This window comes from Ailuropoda melanoleuca, chromosome 8 (genome assembly GCF_002007445.2).
Source record: "Ailuropoda melanoleuca isolate Jingjing chromosome 8, ASM200744v2, whole genome shotgun sequence".
NCBI classification, from domain to species: domain Eukaryota; kingdom Metazoa; phylum Chordata; class Mammalia; order Carnivora; family Ursidae; genus Ailuropoda; species Ailuropoda melanoleuca.
In genome coordinates this window covers 85,330,268-85,351,699 of record NC_048225.1, presented here as the reverse complement: position 1 = coordinate 85,351,699, position 21,432 = coordinate 85,330,268, and the positions used below count along the sequence as shown (strand labels likewise).

Sequence of the window (21,432 nt, the reverse complement as noted above, 5' to 3'; positions counted from 1 at the left end):
TTTTGTTTGTTTAAACAAATCAAAGGTTTGTGGCAACCCTGCATCGAGCAAGTCCATCAGCACCATTTTTCCACCAGCATTTGCTCACTTCATGTCTCTGTGTCACATTTTGGTAGTTCTCGCAATATTTCAAACCTTTTCATTATTATTATTGTGCTTGTTATGATGATCTGTGATCAGTGATCTTGGATGTTGCTATTTGTAATTGTTTGGAGGACCACAAGCCACACCCACGGACGATGGGCATGTCATTGGTAAACATTTTGTGTGTGTGCTGACTACTCCGTTGACCAGCCGTTCCCCCATCTCTCCCCCCTCTCCTTGGGTCTCCCTAGCCCCTGAGACACAATATTGAAATTAGGGCAGTGGATATCCGCACAATGGCCACTAAGTCTTCAAGTGAAAGCAAGAGTCACACATCTCTCACTTGAAATCAAAAACTACAAATGCTTAAGCTTAGGAAGGAAGGCACGTCAAGAGCCGAGTCAGGCCGAAAGCTAGGCTTCTTGCACCAAATAGTTAGCCACATCGTGAATGCAAAGGAAGAGTTCTTGAAGGAAATTAAAAGTGCTATACTCCAGGGAACACACAAATGACCAGAAAGTGAAGCAGCCTTATTGCGGAGATGGAGAAGGTTTGAGTGGTTTGCATAGAAGATGAGACCAGCCACAGCATTCCCTTAAGCCAAAGCCTAATCCAGAGTAAGGCCCCAACTCCCTTCCATTCTGTGAAGGCTGAGGAAGCTGCAGAAGGAAAGTGGGATGCTAGCAGAAGTTAGTTCATGAGGCTTAAGGAGAGAAGCCGTCTTCATAACAGAAGTGCAGGATGAAGCAGCAGGTGCTCGTGGTGGAGCTGCAGCAAGTCTTCCAGCAGATCTCGCCGTGAGCGAGTCATCCAGCAGATCTCGCCGCGAGTGAGTCTTCCAGAAGATCTCACTGTGATCATCAGTGAAGGCAGCTCCACCACACAACAGATTTCTGGTATCGATGTGATGGCCTTCTGGATGCCAGCTAGCACATTCATAGCTAGAGAGGACAAGTCAGCGCCTGGCTTCAAAGCTTCCAAGGACAGACTGACTCTCTTGTCAGGGGCTCATGCAGCTGGTGACTTGACGTTGAAGCCAGCGCTCATTTCCCATTCCGAAAGTCCTCGGCTCTTGAGAACTCTGCTAACTATACTCAGCCCATGCTCTTAGAAATGGAACAACAAATCTTGGATGATAGCACATCTGTTTATAACATGGTTTACTGACTCTTTTAAGCCCATTGTTGATATCTGCTGAGAAAAAAAAAATTTTTTTTTTCCAAAATATTACTGCTCGTTAACATTATACCTGCTTACCCAGGAGCGCTAATGGAGACATAAAAAGAGATGAATATTGTTTTTATGCCTGCTAACACAACATCCATTCTGCGGCCTGTGAATCAAGGAATAATTTTGACTTTCAAGTCTTATTATTTAAGGAATACATTTTATAAGGCTATAACTGCCATAGATAGGTGATTTTTCTGATGGATCCGGAAAATTAAGTTGAAAGCCTTTCTGGAAAGGAGTCCCCATTCTAGATGCCATTTAAGAACATTTGTGATTCATGGGAAGAGGTCTGAATACCAACATGAACAGGAGTTTGGAAGAAGTGATTCCAACCCTCACGGATGACTTAGGGGCTTAAGACTTCAGAGGAGGAAATGACTGCAGATGTGGTGAAATAGCAATAGAACTAAAATTAGAAGTGGAGCCTGAAGATGGGACTGAATTGCTACAATCTCAAGATCAGACTTGGTGGATGAGGAACTGCTGCTTATGGATGAGCAAAGAAAGTGGTTTCTTGAGATGGAGTCTACTGGTGCAGATGCCGTGAAGACTGCTGAAATGATAACCAAACATGGATGGATGGATGGGTGGATGGATGGATGGAATACTATGTACCTTTAGTTGACAAAGCAACAGCAGGGTTGGAGAGGATCGACTCCAGTTTTGAAAGAAGTTCTCCTGTATGTAAAATGCTGTCAAACAGCATTGCGTGCCACAGAGAAATTGTTCATGAAAGGGAGATTCTGTTGATATGGCAGTCTTCTCTGCTGTTTTATTTTAAGAAATTACCCAAGCCACCCCAACATTCAGCAACCACCATGCTGATCAGTCAGCGGCCATCAACATTGAGGTCGCTAATAAAAAGATTAAGACTTGCTAACAGCTCAGAGGATGGTTAGCATTTTTTAGCAATAAAGTGTTTTTCTTTTTATTATATTTCAAAGGTCAGTAAATATTTAAGGAATTTTACATGAGATTCCTTTCACTGCCAATCACCATAGTGCCTCTAAAGTCAGAATCATAGTCTCCAAAATAGCCCATTTATTTATTTATTTATTTATTTATTTATTTTGTATTTTGTATTATTTTTATTTTTTTTTTAAAAAGATTTTATTTATTTATTTGACAGAGAGAGGCAGCGAGAGAGAGAACACAAGCAAGGGAAGTGTGAGAGGGAGAAGCAGGCTTCCCGCCGAGCAGGGAGCCTGATGCGGGGCTCAATCCCAGGCCCCTGGGATCATGACCTGAGCCGAAGGCAGACGCTTAATGGCTGAGCCACCCAGGCACCCCTCCAAAATAGCCCTTTTAAAAAGAACCTTTGTTCAGTCCAGATTTGTCACTTTTAGTCAGTCCATAGTTCTTTCGGTTGGACTTCCTTGATCTCCACCCGAATATGGACCTCACCTGTAATCTTTGGGATCCAATTTCTTTACGGTACTACCCTAGAAGTCAAAGTGTAGGAAATATATTGATTGCTATTTTGCCAAATGATCTAAGCTTATTCTTCCTTAATTGTTTCTAATTTTGAAAAGTCTTGTTACTTCCACTCTACTCCATGAGCCTCGCGGAGATGTACAGGTAGCAATAAAGTATTTTTAAATTAAGGTGTGTGCATTGGATTTTTTAGACATAACGCTACTGCATACTTAATAGACTACCATATAGTGTAAACAATCTTTGTATCTCATGGGAAACCGAAACATTTATTTGACTCACTTTATTGCAACATTCACTTTATGACAGTGGTCTGGAACTGAACCCACATTGTCTCTGTGATGTGCCCGTATTGTTCAGCTAAGAATGTCACATTGAGGACATCCATAGGCTAAAAAGGGACTTGAAAGAGCAGTTTCACACCCATTGCGTTTGGATGCAAAAAAAATGCAAAGAAGGGGAATTTTTTTTTTTTCCCATTTAGAGATGCTTTTTCTTCCTTAGAAAATCTAGCAGAAAAAAAAAATGTACCCCTGAGACAAACAGGACTGAAACACTCACTGATTAGGGGAAATATTTATTCATGTATGAACTAAAGTCAGCTCTCTGCTTTTTTCTCTTTTTTGAAGAAGGCTTTATTAAACACCTTCTGTGGGCTAGACACTCAGTCCCCATAATGAACTGCGTTGGATGAACCCCTGAGGAAAACCAGGGCTTAGCGCACAGCAGATATTAAACACTGTTTGTGGATTGGAACCAGTGGAAGCGGGAACAACTGATGAGCTGGAGTCCCCCAAAGTGAGAAGCCACATCTTCCTGATGCCGCTGACCCATCCGTCCGTCCCTGGTGTGTAGTTTCAGAGAGTCCTGCCTCTTTGCCCTTCCAGAAAAGGGGTTTCCTTCCACGTTGCTTTTTTTTTTTTTTTAAGAGCTGCCTCTACTCTTCTGGCTCTAAACAGGCATTCTGCCTATTCTGAATTGGAATCTCACTCGTTCACTCTTGGCCCTCAAGGTAGGCTACGCCCAGGCAGTGCCCATGGCAATTGCTGAATGAGGACGTAAAGGGAGACAGGGAGCATCATTTTGTTGGGCCCCTGGTTTCACTTAAATAATGATCACTTTTCTTTTGTCAGTCATAAAAGTTGTTTATTAGTCTTTTAAAATTATTCTAACTAAAGTAATATGGTACTTTAGTTAGTATTTTGATTAATATATGTGCATGGCTAAAAAAAATACTAAAGACTTGTTATGGATGATAAATCCCCTTCTTACGTCCCCTCTCCTCATTTGTTAACGTAGTCAAGTCACAATTTTAGGTTAAATTAATTATGGATGTTTATATTATGCCTTTTCATTTTCTATCTTGATGGATTTTGTACATTAGGAAGAGTAATCCCTGAAGAAGCAGCAGAGCTTTCTAAAGCAGCAGCTGACATTTATTGAGTTTTTACGATAGACTAGGCACTGTTTTCATATATTAATTCATGTGACTCTGTGGGTGAGATTAGGTACTACAGACAGTCCCAGTTTACCAATGAAGAAATCAGGGCACAGAAACGATGGGTAACTTGCCCAGGGTCATATGGCTAGGCATTCCAGCTCTAGAAGCTAAGCTTTTAGCCTTTATGAATACTTCTTGAAAAATCCTACCGAGTAAGGAAGTAAAGATCCTAGGTAAGAATTTAAAGTTGTACCGGGATTTTAAGGCTCAAATTTAGTTAGCTTGAGAGACAGGATGTTCAACGGGAGGAACCCAAGAGAAACAAGTGTATACTGTAAGGTTAGTGTAGTATTTTTCTTTTCAATGGCTTGTTTGTAAATACTTCTTGCAACGCCTTTCCCAAGCTCTGATATTTTCCTGAGCATATCATAATTGTCTACCAGAGAAGCTTCATGCAAATTCTGGATGAAGAGGCAATCCAGAGCATTCCGTTAATGTGCCCCAGATGTTGGACATTTTTAATATGAGGACATTAGCACAGAATTTTTGAAATTGGAACAGTCCTGGAAAACAAGAAATTATCACATATGTGTCATTGATCAAAAGAAGACTGAGTAAGAAAGTATGAAAGTAGATGCAAATTTCACCATTTTAGAAACAACTGTATGATCCCTTCTTACTGGAGAGAATAGCATATATGGCATTTTGCCTTTCTTCCTTCCCCATCTAATGTATACATTTGTGAAAACTGTTAACTTTTTTTTTTTAAATAATTCTGGCATTATAAACTCACTCCAGCACCTATCTCCATCTAACAGGCTCATTTTAAAGCCAGTTGCATTGATTATAAAGGTAACCTTATGGCAAAGCTTGGGGCAGCTGGGGTAGGACCAGTGAGTTGTTGATAATGGAAGAATTGACAGGATCCAGAAAATGGGGTGAGTCCCTACTGCCTAAAGCTTGTGCAGCCAACTGATCCCTTCCTAGCTCTAAAACCTGTCATATTGTACACACACACACACATATGTATAATATATACTGTACACCAAAATGAAGCCCAGAGATTTGGTGGGAAACCGTGTGTCTTCATGCTGGAACTGCCACAAAAACAATCCGGCCCCTCTCTGATGTAAGCTGGGGAATAAAATGCTAAAAATATCAGCAATGCATTGCTTTTACCCTAGATCTATTTTGACTAGCACAGCTTGCGACTGTTTACATAGAGAGAAGGGGGAGCAGGTTCGGAACAGGGTGTCAGCCTCCTGTTCCTGACGTGCATTTTAATAGGCCACCTGACAAGATCAACAGGAAGAAAAGAAAAATTGTGAACAGGTGTGAGGGAGCCAGAGGAAGATGGTCCTGCCTCTCCCCCCTCTTAATCAAGTTGGCACATTGTTCTGCTGCCAGGATTCTCGGGCTCCTACCGGTGGCTGTGCTAATTGCGTCCAGTGTGAGGCTTGATGAAGGGGGCCCAGGGCCCCACATCGATTCCCCTGTGTCTAAAGCAAAAGGAAAACGAGATTTTTGTCTGGCTGGTTCACTGTCAGAACCCGAAATGCTCCATTCGTCCGCACAGAGGCTCGTTGGCGAGTGCCGTTCCTAACGGCTGCATCGCCATGGAAATGTGTGACACATTTGTTGATGAGTTGTCTGTTTCCAGATGGACATCTTCATTCCCAGCGCCAGCCTTTGAGAAATGTAACAGACCATTTTTTAAGTATTTGCTTTGTACAAATTGTGGTTTATCTAAGGGTCTTGCTGGCTTTTTTGTTTTGTTTTGTTTTATGCCACAAAGGATTTTATGCAGTGTGTTGTGTAAGTAATAATGATAGGTCTGGCTTTGTTGTCGTGGCTGTTTGTTTTTTCTTTCTTTGTATTCCGCATTGGCCAGCCAGCCGTGGTTGTTAATGACACACTAAAACCTATCCTCTTTCTGAATTGGTGATGATTCTGCCTTGATATTTTTTGAAAAGCCTGTATTTGGGACAATGCTGCTTTGAAAGTCATGTGGCCACCGGCTTTCCGATTTCATTGAAGAAAAATATTAGGAAAATATTAATAGGTTGTCTACTACTTTCAATTCAGTTGCGTTCCCTGGAGGGTAAAAAACCAAATGAAGACGGAATATTGCTAGACTGCTCAGAGAATGTGGACGGTGGGCTGTGGCTGGGTGGGTGGCGAGAAAGCAGCGAGGCAAGGGTAGATCTTCTCTAGGACAGACCCTTTGCTGTGCAGTGGCCAAAGTACCATCTCAGAAGGTTCTGCTTAGGTCCTGAAATGTTGTACTTTCCTTCCTGTCATCTGAGGGGTAGGATCCTACAGTCAGTCATAGAAATCCACCGAAACTGTGTTTAAAAAAATGTGTGTGTGTGTGCGTGTGTGTGTGTGTGTCATTTATATTTAAATAGACACCAGAAGTAATTAAGATCACAGTTTAGTCCAGTGAAATGTTAGTATTTATCCAAGTGAACCATGGTTTATAAATATTACCATCCCAAACTGAAGTTAGGAAGGCTCATCTCTCAGGGGCGCCTGGGTGGTTGAGTCGTTAAGCGTCTGCCTTCGGCCCAGGGTGTGATCCCAGAGTCCTGGGATCGAGCCCCACATCAGGCTCCTCTGCTAGGAGCCTGCTTCTTCCTTCCCACTCCCCCTGCTTGTGTTCCCTCTGTCGCTGGCTCTGTCGAATAAATAAATAAAATCTCTTTTTTTTTTTAAAAAAAAAGGAAGGTTCATCTCTAACTTTTATTTTTTCACCTTTATTTTTATCTCTGTGTAAATTGCATTGGAGACATAATTTCTCAATGTCTTTTTTTTTTTTTTGGTTATTAACAAGTGCTTTTCTAACTTCTGAGTAAATAATCCTTAATTAAATGTGTCTATTTTGTTCATTTGCTTTCATTTTTTCCCCTCTTATTACCAAATTGGAATGTGAAATTCTTCTGTGTTGTGACTGTGAATCAGAGTCCACTGATTAACTGGTTAGACTACATTTAGGACTCCGTATTCCTGAAGGGCTCACTACTGTCACCTCACACCGATCTTCCTAATTTCTTTAGAAAGAAGCAGAATCAATAACTACCTTGAATTGTCAGGTGGAAAAAACCAATTGACTTAGCTGTGAACATGGAATCTTTATTCAGATACATGCAAATGTTCTACTTTCATAAGAATGATCATTTTGAGAAACATTTGAACAGTATAATTACTTGGGAAAATGTTACTTTAGCAAACATCTTTGGGGGTAGTGTGTTAAGGGTTATTACGTTACAACTTCCTGAACTGACGTACAGACTCTCTTAGTGATAAACGTCTGTCTTTCAGGTAGAGACCATCACAGACAATATTCCATGCCATATGCTAGGCAATCGTCAGTTTGTTGATTGGTGAAACTTTCCACTGGCACAATTTCTGTGATTTTTCCAACAAATTAAAGATGACTCGAAGTCACACCTATTTGGACCTTAGGGTTCCCAAGTCATTTCCTGTTGACAGGAGTCTGACGGAAGCGTCATCGTCATTACCAAACTGTTGCCCTGGAGAAGAGCTTTAGCTGCACGTTGTCCAGAGTTTGTCCTGTGATGGATATGGAGACTGAGATTTACTGTACTGTCTCTCTCTGACTGTTGGGAAGCCTAGATCCCATTACCTGGAGGCCCACTACCTCTCCAGTCCTGAGGGATATACCTACTCGCTCCCTTCGAGACTGTGGTGCTTCGTGCATGTGACTGTACAGAGAGATTAAAGTGTGTGTGTGTGTGTGTGCGCACATATGCACATGCATGTGTGCAGCATATGAAGTAATTGCAGACTGCTCCGCATTTAATATGGGGATCACAAATAGGAAGATTTCAGCTCCCTATTGTTTATATCTATTTGTTGCCAATTAAACTCTTTAGTCTTAAGCAAAACTTTGTTTTTCCAGAAGGGGGAAATTAAAGTGTGAATGTCCTGCTAAAAGCTGCTGCCACAGGCATTTTGAACTATGTGACATGCCCTGGTACATGTCGATCCCAGATAGTTTTTAGAAGTGGGATAACCTCTGTTTCCTCTGCCACCATTTGCTCTTGGTGAAAGGGCCAGGCAATGCCACGTTCATTAGCTGCCTTATGGTGCTGAGATCTTCCCGATGGGCAGAGGAGAGCACGTCCTAGAAAGAGGCTGGTTAAGCGTATTCCAGATTGTTTCAAATGAACCACATATAAAGGCTGCAGGGAAAAGGCTCTGACAAATTACACTACTGGGGGCTTTTCTCACTGACACTTTTCTACCAGTGTGAAAAAGTTATAAAATGTCTTTTCTTTTTTTGGTACTCAGACGAGTATAGGATCAAACCGGTGGAAGAGGTCAAGTACATGAAAAATGGGGCGGAAGAGGAGCAGAAAATAGCAGCCAGGAACCAAGAAAATTTGGTAAGACTGCATTTCTCATATAACAATGCATTTTGGTGACACCATTGTAATAAAATCTGTACTGCATGTTTAAACTGTAACTTACACACTGGCACAAGATTTCTTGAAAATGCTGTTGCTATTTATAGCTTGCCTGGAAGCCCCACGATCACTCCTGTATCCTGTTTGTTCCTGAATAAGGCCTTTTTAAATCTTGATAGAGAATGCTCCGGGGGAAATATGGCAAAATTATTAGCGTCTTAAAACGGTTAAATGTAAAGGAAAAGGCATGAAGTAGGATTGAGATTTATGGGAGGGGGGACCAATATATGTTTTTCTTTTCACCACCTCCTTAACTCTTACCCAGTCAGAATGAATGGCTAGGCTTCATTACTCTGGACACAGAGTGTTGTGGATCCAGTTGACTTTGAGAGGAAAATGATGTACTTTTAAGGTAGATCTCTATCAAAACAGTCAGTACTGCACTTCACAGGGTTAAAGGTATTGGGGCTTTGGAGTGAATGTGAGAACTGCAGTGATCTGAAACAGAAAGTTAAGAGCCCCTTTCTTTCGTGTGAATCGGTATACATATTACACCTTAATGTTCCGTTTCTATGAAAACATTGAGTTAAGGCCATATTCGCTGCTTTGTTAAGAGACGTTACAAACTTTTAAGAAGGTGCGTTTATTGAGTTGTGTTAGAACAACATTGTATTTTATTTTGGGATGAATTATTTGCTGTGTTTTTCATGTTTGAGTGGGTATATTTTTAAGAAGCTTGAAACGTCATAAACTGTTTTCACTTGACTTAAACTCCTTTTTTTCCATTATGTGCTTTGTTTTTGTTTTTATGATTTCTGCCACAGCAGAGGGAGTTGGCCAGGGCTCATGAGTATTTCAGGCTGTCATTTTTCATGATACATTAATGAACATAAGGGGCTAATTCTTTTCTCCTCTGTTCTTCTCTGAACATCCAATCTACACTTTGAAATACTGAAGTTTCCAACAACTGATCATTGTAAAAGAGTGGAAATACTCTATAATAAAATTTTGCTTCATAAATGGGATTTGGATTTTAAGGTATTGCTTGAGTCACAGAGATTCATCATACGTATGGTCTATTTTAACATTAGCACTTAGATCTAGAAAACAGTAGCTACGATTAATAGTGGGAGTTACCGTGATCCGACTTTTTACATGAATTTTTTTCTAACTTTGAATAAATAGATGACCCAAGGAGTTGAAGCATCAGTTGGCATTTTTCTACTTCATTTTACTGAAAATCAGACTTTGTCCTTGCTTGATATACTTTCGACTTGAGTTATAAATCTCATTTTTAATATTTCCATTGTTGACCAGTCTGGCAGTCGCGTTCCTTGTATCTAACACTAGAGTCCGTCCCTAGTTATCATGCTTGTATCTCTGAAATCCTAAGGGAAGCAATGACTTATATCTTACAGCATGCGAGTTTTTCCTCAATGTGCCCTCATTGTATTTAAAGCTGATACAACTTTTTCCTTCTCTCCAATCTCGCAGTCTCTCCACGCCTTGGTGCTAATATATTCTTTTCCAGCACTTGGCCAGAATTGGCGCTGGTGCTTTTCTATGCTGACTGAATGAAAATTCAAAAAGGAGAAATTTCTGGGTTTTTGTTTTTTTTGTTTTTTTTTTACTTGTAGACTATCTTTGACAGCCCTCACACCCCTTTTCTGCCAACCAATCAGAGTCCAGACCACCAACAGGAGTTTTCAAGTGTGTAAAGACTTGCATGGAGAAGGGGGAGTAAGTGGTTATCTTTGATTCTGAGATTTCTAGACGGCTTTCCAAAATTAAATGATTTTTCAGTTATCTGCTAGTATATTATCTTTGTCATCTGTTCCGTCCTTTGGGATGCACAGTCGAGTATGGACCATGCATGTTGTTTGAGAAAACTAATAGGTCTCCTAAATTTGAAGCTTACATTGAGGTGGATGAAATAGATGTAACAATTCTTTCCTTTTCCAGCCATTAAAATAATCTCAAAGACAAGCAGTTCTTGGTTTTAGTATTTTTAGAAGCCTTCTTTTCTTTTTACTCAAACTGTTAAAATTAAGGGGCTCAGCAAATTCAATCCGGATAGTGTGGCATGATGGTGATGACCATGGGCTCTGGAGGCACAAACTGCCTGGGTTCAAATCTCAGCTGTGCCACTTGCTCAGAGTGGGGTCAAGTTACTTCACTTCTCTGAACCTCTTGCCCATCAAGTGGAGAAAAGGCAGGGCCCCAGGGTGCCGTGGTGAGGACTACGTGAGATGAGGATTATAGGGCTTGGAGTACAAAGCCTGGCATGAAATGAGCACCTAGTACGAGTTAGGCATTATCATATAAGACAAAAGGAAAAGAAAGTTAGGGTCAGCGTTTCTTTCCTTTTTCTTTTATGTTAATTGGTGAGAGATTTCTAAATGAATACTTTAGGTTAATGCCAGTGTTACATGTATTTTGAAAAATCTTGCTCGGCAGCTATGAAGTTATTTAAACAAATATGTTCAATCACCCGTTATGTACAAGGCCCTTATTTGTATCAAGAGACACAGCAATACTTAAAGTCACTGTCCTCAAAGAGCTTATAGCAAAGTTTAGAGAACAGTTCAGTTCCAACAAATATTTTATTGATTGCCTCTGGGCATAAGACTCTGTACTGGACTCTGCAGAAAAGCACAAAATAAGGAAACCACTGACCCTTACCTTAAGGTGCTTTATGGTAGTAAACAAGGTAAATACCAAATGACTATAAATAAAACAGGATTAAAAACATAAGTAGGGGCGCCTGGGTGGCACAGCGGTTAAGCGTCTGCCTTCGGCTCAGGGCGTGATCCCGGCGTTGTGGGATCGACCCACATCAGGCTCCTCTGCTGTGAGTCTGCTTCTTCCTCTCCCACTCCCTCTGCTTGTGTTCCCTCTCTCGCTGGCTGTCTCTATCTTCTGTCGAATGAATGAATAAAATCTTTAAAAAAAAAAAAAACATAAGTAAATACATAAATCAATCAAGCAAACAAGATTGATTCTAAGAAGGCATTTCAAAGTGCTGCTGATATCAAAGGAGGCAGAGATCTTGTCCGTTGGGGTGTTAGGACCTACTTCACGAAAGAGCTGGTGTTTGCAATGGGCCTCAAAGGATAGAATGAGGAAGGTTGGCCCAGGCAGAAGTGACAGAGATGGAAAATGCAAGGTGTATTTAATGAAAAGCGTGTAGTCCTGTTTGATTGGGGAGTACGAGGGAAAAGGAGATGGTGTCAGTAGGACAGCAGTGGGAAACTACAACCAAAATGTCGTTGGGGTATTACATGAGCCTTCATGTCCAGCGGAGAGGTCTGAAATTAATTCCGTGGATCACAGGGAACCTTTGAAGGTTTCAAGCAAAGGATTGACAAAATGAGATTATTAATCAGGAAAATTTATGTGGGTGTCGTATGGATTGGTGTGGGAGCCCAGGTTGGAGATCATTTATAATAGCTTTTGCAAGAGACAGTGAGCCTGGGGCGCCTGGGTGGCTCAGTCGTTGGGCATCTGCCTTTGGCTCAGGGCGTGATCCCAGGGTCCTGGGATCAAGCCCCACATCGGGCTCCCTGCTCAGCTGGGAGCCTGCTTCTTCCTCTCCCACTCCCCCTGCTTGTGTTCCCTCTCTCGCTGGCTGTCTCTCTCTCTGTCAAATAAATAAATAAAATCTTAAAAAAAAAAAAAAAGAGAGAGACAGTGAGCCTGAAGCAAGGTGGTGGTAGAGAGAACAGAAAAGATTTGGACAAAGTTACAGTAGAAGCAACAAGATTTGACAGCTCGTTATAGATGTTAAAAGAAGGCAGAGGAATCAGAAGATCATGGTAATGCCCATGGCGGCTGGGGGAAGAGGACTGGCAGATGTGAGAATAAATAGTGACCTCAACTGAAATGGGAAAATCACTTAGGAAGATAGGGTTTGATGAAAATGCAAGATGTTTGTTCCTTCTCTCCCTTTCGTTCATTCATTATTCATTCTTGCCCACCTTTAAAAAATATCACAGTGTTGTCCACAAGAGAGAGAGTTAAGCCACTGATCACACAAAAATGTAATGAGTGCAGTAACAGAAAGCCTGTACTGCCTGGGTCCTTAGAGTCTGTGCTTTGGAGGACTCAGAAGTACATGAGATGTAGCTCTCACCCAAGAGAGCTCAGCTTCTGATAGCAGATAGAAGGCATGTGACCTGAATGATCATCATAATTCAAGGTACATTGTGAATGTAGAGGTTGGTTTGGAGTAAGCAAATATGTGGGAACTTGCAGAACATCCGTGTGGAGGAATCTAGAAAGGACACAAATGAAGGTGTGGAGCTCGGGAGCATTGTCTGGGACATGTTAGGTGTTCAGTATATTTTTGTTTGCTGGAATGGATGGATGAGTGAGTAAGAGTGGTTGGACCCCTCTCAGTCACAGTAGTTGGCACCTCGTAGTTGCTCAGTAGTATTTAGATCTCCAGTTGCTCGAGCCCTTTGGCTGCACTTTCTATGGGTAGAGGAGATTGTGCTGGTTTTCTGGGGGTATCGATGAATCCTTTATAGGTCAATCATTTATGTATTCTCAGGGCAAAGATGTGCGTTTATCCCAATTTTCATCATTGTTACACATCTGTATATTCCACTTTACTTCTCTCAGACTTTAATTCCTTCTTCAGGAAGGTGATGTGAAATTGTTGCATTGGCTTTGATTATATAGATATGTATCAATCTAGATCCCAGCTTCGTTGTTTCTAGCTTTAAAATTTTGGTCAAACATCTCAAACTTCTGAACTTTGAGTTCCTTTTCTGAAGCCTGGTAATAACAATGGTTGAAGTATTACATGTTTAAAATCTTAGCGAAGGGAGGTTTTCTTAAATAAGACATAGAAAGCAAAAGCTAAGAAGAAAGAAAAGTAGTTTATTCCATTAGATTAACATTAAATACTTCCGTGAGGGGCCACCTGGGTGGCTCAGTCGGTTAAGTGTCTGCCTTAGGCTCAGGTCATGATCTCAGGGTCCTGGGATCGAGCCCTTCATGGGCCTCTCTGCAGTGGGGGGCCTGCTTCTCCCTCTCCCTCTGCCTGTCGCTGTGCCTACTTGTGATCACTCTCTCTGTCAAATAAATAAAATCTTTAAAAAAAATACTTCCCTGAAACAGAGTAAATACAAAACAGTAGTTAATAGATAGGCAACAGCCTGGGAGAAAATATTTATGACCTCTAAAAGGCAAAAGTTAATTAATATCTGAAATTTATGAAGAACGCTTATAAATAATTAAGAAAAAGATAATCCACGAGAAGAGCAGGTACATGAAAGGAACAGAAACAGATGGTTCACAGTAGAGGGTATTGGGCAATAAGCATATGAAGAGATGTTCCACATCACTGGTACAGTGGATACTTGCTTATCCAACTCGCTGCATGAGAAGACTCTCATAAATCCCTCTCGGAAAGATGCTGACCGCAGCCCACGGCGTGCTCGCCTGGATGGCTCGTGGTCTACTCTCTAGAACACCTCTGTGCCTGTGCCCCCTCGGTTAAATGTGTTTTTCGAGAGCCCGTGTGATGGTTCCCAAACCTGTTTATACTGGTTGAATGTCATTATAATTATGTAATTTATTAAGTAATGTGTAAAGCACTGCAACATAAGTGTGGAAAGAGAGCTGTTCCAGTGAAAATTAAATTAAATGCTTTAGAAAGTCTTGATGAAGGCACATGACTAAAAAGCTTGCTGTTAAATTAAAGTAAATTGAATTCTGCACTCAGATTATTTCACAGCGTCTTTACATTCTCGCCTCAGTTAAGAAACCAAACCCCGGGATCTTAGATGTGCATTATAAGGGTGTGGTTGGTCCAGGAGGTACACGTGGAGTCTCCGTGTGTGGTTCCTTCCTTAAGGCAGAAGCCTTGTTCCTACGTCAAAAGATGAGAGAGGAAATGAACATCTATGTATTTTAAAATAAAATCATATGCTTAATGTATATGTACATTTTTATGTTGCCCTCCTTTAACTCACTTTACCATTTAATTACCAGTCCGGATGGCATTGCCTAATATAACTTTATTTTAATCAGGGAAATGCAAATTAAAACATGATTCCTTCGACTGGCAAAAATTTGAATCTTGATAATATCAGATTTTGGCATGGTTGTAGGAAAATATGTATTCACATACTGGTGGCATACATCTTGGAGGACAACGTTGCAGTAGCTATTAAAATTGAGACATGCACACCCATGACCCAGCACCTCCACATCTTGGTATCCACCCAAAGCAGCTGCCCGTGTGCGTGAGGAAGCTTGCACAAGACTGTTCACTTCAGCATCGTTTCTACTGAGAAACTGAAAATAACCTTCCTTCTTGTCAGTAGGAGAATGGTACGGCTGTAATGTACTAGGCAGCAATTAGAAAAGAATGAGGTGGAGCTGTATGAACGGTCATGGAGAAGTCTGCAAATTGTATAGTACGATACCATTTAAGGTTTTTTAATAAAACAAAATAGCAGCACTCTGCATTTTCCATGAATACTCATAGATGGATGGGGATTTATAGAAAAACCTGGATGGCTAGGTCCCAAACTATTAACTGTGGGTATCTGAGTAATGGGGCGTACACTCATGCAGAAGCTCAGTTTCCTCCTCTGCAAAATGGGCATAGGAATTGAACCCATTCTAGTAGGAAATTGTGAAAATTAAATAAGCCATGCTTGTAAACTCAGCATGGTTTCTGCCATAGCAAATGCCGTTGTTGGCTAGGGTCTGCAATGGGGTTGGATTATGTAGGAAGGATGAGAAGAATTGTATGTGGTGGTAAAAGGGGAATTTTTTTTACCCTTAAACTTAATGGTTTTAATTTTGTTTTTGTTTTTGTTTTGTTTTGTTTTTTAAAGATTTTATTTATTTATTTGACAGAGATAGAGACAGTCAGTGAGAGANTTTTTTGTTTTTGTTTTGTTTTGTTTTGTTTTTTAAAGATTTTATTTATTTATTTGACAGAGATAGAGACAGTCAGTGAGAGAGGGGACACAAGCAGGGGGAGTGGGAGAGGAAGAAGCAGGCTCCCAGCAGAGGAGCCTGACGTGGGGCTCGATCCCCCAACGCTGGGATCACGCCCTGAGCCGAAGGCAGACGCTTAACCGCTGTGCCACCCAGGCGCCCCTGGTTTTAATTTTTTAAAGAAAATATATTATTTGTGTGATTTGAAGTTAATTTTTTAAAAGGGGAATGATAATAGTAAAACTCGGATTTTGACTACTTGGGAATCTGTAATGTAAGTGGGATCATGTCATTTTCTCATTATCTTCAATATCCTCAGTTTTTTGTCATTCTCTGATACCGATTAACAAAAGGCAGTAGAAGAAAGCTCGGGGATCATCCAACTTCATTTATGTGGGTTAACTACGTATAAATAATTTAATAGGTAAATTACTCCAGAGTTGGCAGTATTCAGTCCCTTCCTTCTCCAAAGTAAATATCTTGACTAATGAAGAACATTCCAGTTTGAGTTCTAAAGTGCTTCGTCTTACTATTTGCTAAAATATTGTCTAGTTTTCCTTAACATCTGTCCTTCTTAAGCTATCCTCCCTTTAGGAGTTAATAAATTCTTCGATTATGGAGGGGTTTTTTGATATATGTTTCCTAGATTTACATATATTACAGTGGCTTTTGATTCACTATTTCCAGATATCTTTGTATGAATGAGAAGATTCTTCTGTATCCAATGACCTCTCTCATGGTTGGGTGAGCTTTTGACTTCATCCTTACCCATTGAGTTGAGGACTGATTTGAAACATGCTGGTCTAAGTCATCACTTCCTGTGTACAACCAAATAACACTTTAAAAAGAATGTTCTAATATGTTTGAGCAGGAAAGGAGAGTAGAATCAAACTTTAGGTGTGGCTACATCCTCCTCCTGCTTGCTGAGTTTGTGAGAACTCCCATATGTATCTCCAGTGCATTAGATTTGCAATAAACGTCAGAGCATCCAGTTCCAGAAATGAAAACTTGGAGATTAGGAGACATCTTTGGTTGGAGGAAATGCTCCAGAAACCACTGAGTTCTCTCTTTGGAGCAGTGGTTTCCAGCTGGTGGAAATTGGCAAGTCACCCTGCCCCATAGCTCCAAGCAGTTCCCTGTAGGCGGCCAGTGTTCTCCAAAGCACTGTATGGATGGACAGTCTGAAACCGGGGACGGGTCTGTGATTCCATTTGTAACTATAGGTCAATAGGAAGGCTAAGCGCTCAAGACCACCGTCACCATATCACTCTAAATATTAGAGCATACCTATAAGAAATAAACTGATGTGAATGAACATTGTAAAATTTGAATCACTAATGTTTATTATACTAAGCTATAAGCATTCCAATGAAGGAGTTCTCCTAGTTGGGACCCCTCTAAGAGTCCATTTTAAACGCTTCTTTTTAACAAATACAACTGTGTGTACTTCTGTGACTCTACAGAGCTGCTGTATAATAGCAAAAGACCATGACCTTGAACTGTCCCAGTTTCCCACATCATTTAAATACTCTCAGCGCTCTTGAGAATTAGGTAAAATAAACCAACAAGAGTAAAGCTGATATTCCAAAGGGTCAAGCTCCGTAAAGCACCTCTTCTCTCTCCCCTCTCTCCTTCCAGGTACAGGTTGGATTGGAGCTCAGGCCGGGGCTGGAATTGGGTGGGTTGTGGGGGGACATCTGGACTTGAGGCAGAGAATTTCTGATTTATGGAAATTCGATAGGACTGAGGGTTCCCAGACCAAAGTGAAGGCGGAGGGTGGTTTGAGGGTATCTGACTTTAGACAAGAGAAACCTCTTCCTAGAGCAGCTTCGGAAGCAGTCACGTCAGCACAGGACTCTTCCCCAAAGCTCACCTGCTTCTGGCTCAAGGACCCCAGTTCTCATTCCCTCTTCTCTCAGGCATATGATGTTGACATCAGCCTCTGGTTCTTCCACATAACTAGAGGATCACCTGAACCTTTTAGTTTCTTAAGGGAGTAACAGCTCTTACGAGTGGAGGGTTTGGGCAGCATCGTCCCCTTTTACTATGCTTGTTGCGGCGTAGAAGGAAGCAGAGGGAAGAGTGCTACCTTGTCATCTTTCTTGGAAGACGTCCTTTCTCCAGCCAGCCCTTTTGTGCTACCTGAGCCAGGCACATTCAAGGACTTCACAGACGCTTCTGGCGCTGGGGTGATTTGTTTTAGAGCAGAACAGAAGTAGAGCTGAATTCTCTAGGGATGAGGGATTTGTCGAATCAGCCTTCTAGGTTTCAAGTGTTGTACCAAAGCACAGCTCCTGATTCAGGAACAGAACATTATGAGAATGAAAGAATGCCCACAGAAGTGCTATGTAAACATAAAATGCCCAATGCAAATGATAGCGATTGTTGTTGTTACTAGTTCAGAGGACACCTGCTGCATTCTGAGGTTCCTGGTTATTCCATGGTGGAAACACAAGTGTAAAGCACAGCATATAGCATCAGAGCACCCTGCATTCTCCCACAAGAAGGGGCAGCAAAGTGTATACTCAGTAGATACAGAAGTCAGTGAATCAAAGGTGGGTCTTGGAGCAACTACTGTACAAAGCCAGGCGTAACAAACCATGACTGAAATCCCATTTCAAATGGCTCTTTCTCTTTCCCATATGAATACACTGAACTGACCATAGGCAGATGAACAGTGTTAGGGTCCTGGGACAAAGTATTTCTGGAATAAATCCCTATTTCAATGGACTCAGTTCTCACTGGCTGCTAGGCATTGTCTGGGGCACTGAAAGAACACGGGGATTGGCGAGACACCGTTGTAACTCTCCGGAAACACCAGGAGACAGACAGATACCCTGTAAGTCTCTATAATAGAGTCTTTGGGGAGAACCAGAATGGAGTGGGGGGACCCTTACTGGGATATCTGAGAAGATTCACAGAGCTGGCATTGCCGCAGGTCCTGAGGGAAAGCAAGTGTTCGTTGGCAGATGAGGTTGGGAAAGGGATTTCAAGTGACAGAACAGTGAGAGCCAAGCACAGAGACGTGGCACGAATAATGAGTGGGTGGGGAGGCGGATGGAGCACATTGTGAAGCGTTTTTGGTTACTTGGTGTGTTTTAGCTGGTTTTTTTGTTTTTGTTTTGTTTTGTTTCGTTTCCGTCACCACATTAATTTCTGGTTTACAGAGACTCACAGGCTTTAGCCAGCTTGCAGGATTTGTAACGACAGAATAAATAGCACAGACCTCTGCTCCTCCAATTTAAAGATTGAGGGTGTTGATAATGGCTTCCCTTTTCTCAGCATTGTTGCAAAATGAGATTGCTTTTAAATATGCTTTCCTTGGATGCAGGTGCTGGCTAAAGTTGTTGAACATAGTTACTCTTGACCTTCTCTTGCCTGGGGAAAGGATAGCTTCTAATGTATCCTCTGAAACTTGCCCCATTTAACTTTGGGAAGTACAGCAAACACAAACAGTGCCTCTTAGAGTTCGATTTTGGACCTCATCTCCAAGAGCAGTACCCTGATATTTAAGTAGAAAATGGAAAGGAGCCCTCTTCAGAGCTTGATCCTGCCTGATCCACATGGTCGTTCTAGGTGCCGGATTTATTTATCTCATCGAAACGTGGGCATTTTTTACACAAGTGGCCCAGTTACAACAACAGAGTGAGGAGAAATGAGTGACAACTGAGAGCCACCAAAGGCTCTGCCGCCGTTAATAGAGTATCTAGGCCTTTTCTGCAGCTTGCTCCTATTTCTCTCTTATCTCCTGTGCCATGCTAAAAATAAAACCAACGCATATAAGTTTCACTCATCAGTTGGCAAACTCAGTGAGGTAACTTCACTCGAAATTAATAATTTATGCCCTGGAGGTGAGAGTATCAAAAGACACAGTAATGTTTCCGAGTCTGGCCTTTGATAAGTGTCTTTCTCTCTCCTTGTGAACTTTATTTGTGAGCAGATAATACCCAGTATTAACAGAGATACAGGATTTGCCAACCTCAGGATTTGTTTTTAGAAAGTTCCTGGTAATTCTAACAATGGATTCTATACCTGTCATTCAGAAAAGATGGGAATAAATAACCAGGCATAAAAAATCCATACATCATCTTTGGAGGGCGGAGGACGTATTGTTTTAGCTTGTCAACATTATAATAGATATATGAAGGTGCCATCGTAACTGCCTGCTTTGTGTTCCTCATAAGTCTAATTTAATTTATTTCCTCAGTGCTCGGTATGATAAGAGATGCCAAATTTCCTCCTTCTTTGAAAATTAGAACAATTGATAATGACAGCGATACTTCCTGAAATGTAATGAGCTGACTCCATTTTTTTTGTTCTGTCAGCGTGTCACGGTATGCTACAGATTTTCATTTACTGACAGACCTCTCCTAACTAGATCACTTCAGGGCTTGCTTAATTGGAGACAACCTTTTTTTTTTTTTAATCCTTTATGGATTTATACAGTTGAAGGCACTTAGACCGGAAACAAGATAGGCATCTGTTGATTGGAACTGGAAAATAAAGACTGGTCTCAGAAACAAAGCAGAAGGCTCATTATTAGAAGTGAGGGGCAGCAGCACTGACGTGAGTCTGGGTTTCTCAAATGCTAAGCCGGGTTCCTTGACTTCTCCTGAAAAAGAATGTCAGGGAGCACTAGCCGTAAGGAAAGAACAGAGAATCTCATTATAGTGAAATGCTTCACAGTCTGTGTGATGCCTTAACACTCACAGTGTGTAAGCTCATATCGAAAAGTCGGCTGGCTGGGAGCTGGTGGGCCAGTGAAAACAAATAAACAATACATAGCTATTGGATTTGGTGCACTCCCGTTATTCTCTCATCTAACTGTACTTTTTAAATTAACTTTTTCATGATTAAATATGTGCTGCTTGCTTAAATTACTTTAAAACATTCTTGGGAAGTATAGAAATGAATAAAAATAAATAAAACCAGTCATAAATCACATAACTTTATGATTTTATGCCTTATATAGAAATATAATAGAAATATAATTTTTTTCTGAACAATATGGACGCAAATCTCTTACAAAACTAAGCATAGTCTTAACATGTGTCCAGCAATCACAGCCGTAGGATATTTTCCCAAGTGATTTGAAAAACTACGATCAGGTCACCTGACTGGCTCAGTCGATAGAACGTGCAACTCTTGATCTCTAGGTTGTGAATTCAAGCCCCACATTGGGTGTAGAGATTACTTGAAAAAACAAAATCTAAAAAAAAAAAAAGAAAAAGAAAAACTACGATCACACAAAAATCTTTCTGTGAACATTCGTAGTAGCTTTATTCATAATCACCAAAAAAACTAGAAGCAACCGAGATGTCCTTCACTGGGTAAGTGAACAAACTGGTCAAATCCATACAGTGGGATTTTATTCAGTGATAAAAAGGAATGAGCCACCATCCATGTAAACACATGAATCTTCTGTGCATATTGCTAGGTGAAAGAACGCACTCTGAAAGATGTAGACAGTATGATTATCCCTGTATGACGTTCAGAAAAAGGCAAAACCATAGCGGTGGTAAACAGATCAGTAGTTTCCAGGAGTGTGTGGGGAAAAAGGTTGATGAGGTGAATCACAGGGGATTTTTTTTAAGTGTAGTTGACATCGTTGTATTAGTTTCAGGTGTACAACATACTGATTCTACTATTTTGTCTGTTACTCACTGCCCACCAGGATAAGGATAGTCACCATCTGACACTGTACAATGTTATAACAATGCATTACAATGTTATTGACTATATTCTCTGTGCTGTACTTTTTAATCTCTGTGACTTATTTCTTTTATAAGTGGAAGTTTGTACCTCTTAATTTCCTTTGCCTGTTTCGCCCATCCCCCTACCCCCACACCCCCC

At 41.0% G+C, this 21,432-nt stretch overlaps 1 protein-coding gene across 1 annotated transcript in view; it reads left to right on the top strand.

Annotated features, from left to right (window-relative positions):
* C8H1orf21 (chromosome 8 C1orf21 homolog) overlaps window positions 1-21,432 on the top strand; it is a 151,007-nt gene that overhangs the window by 27,361 nt on the left and 102,214 nt on the right. The window contains exon 2 of the mRNA XM_002920847.4: window positions 8,504-8,598. Within this exon, the coding sequence (XP_002920893.1) occupies window positions 8,504-8,598 (95 nt within the window). The remainder of the gene's footprint in view (window positions 1-8,503; window positions 8,599-21,432) is intronic.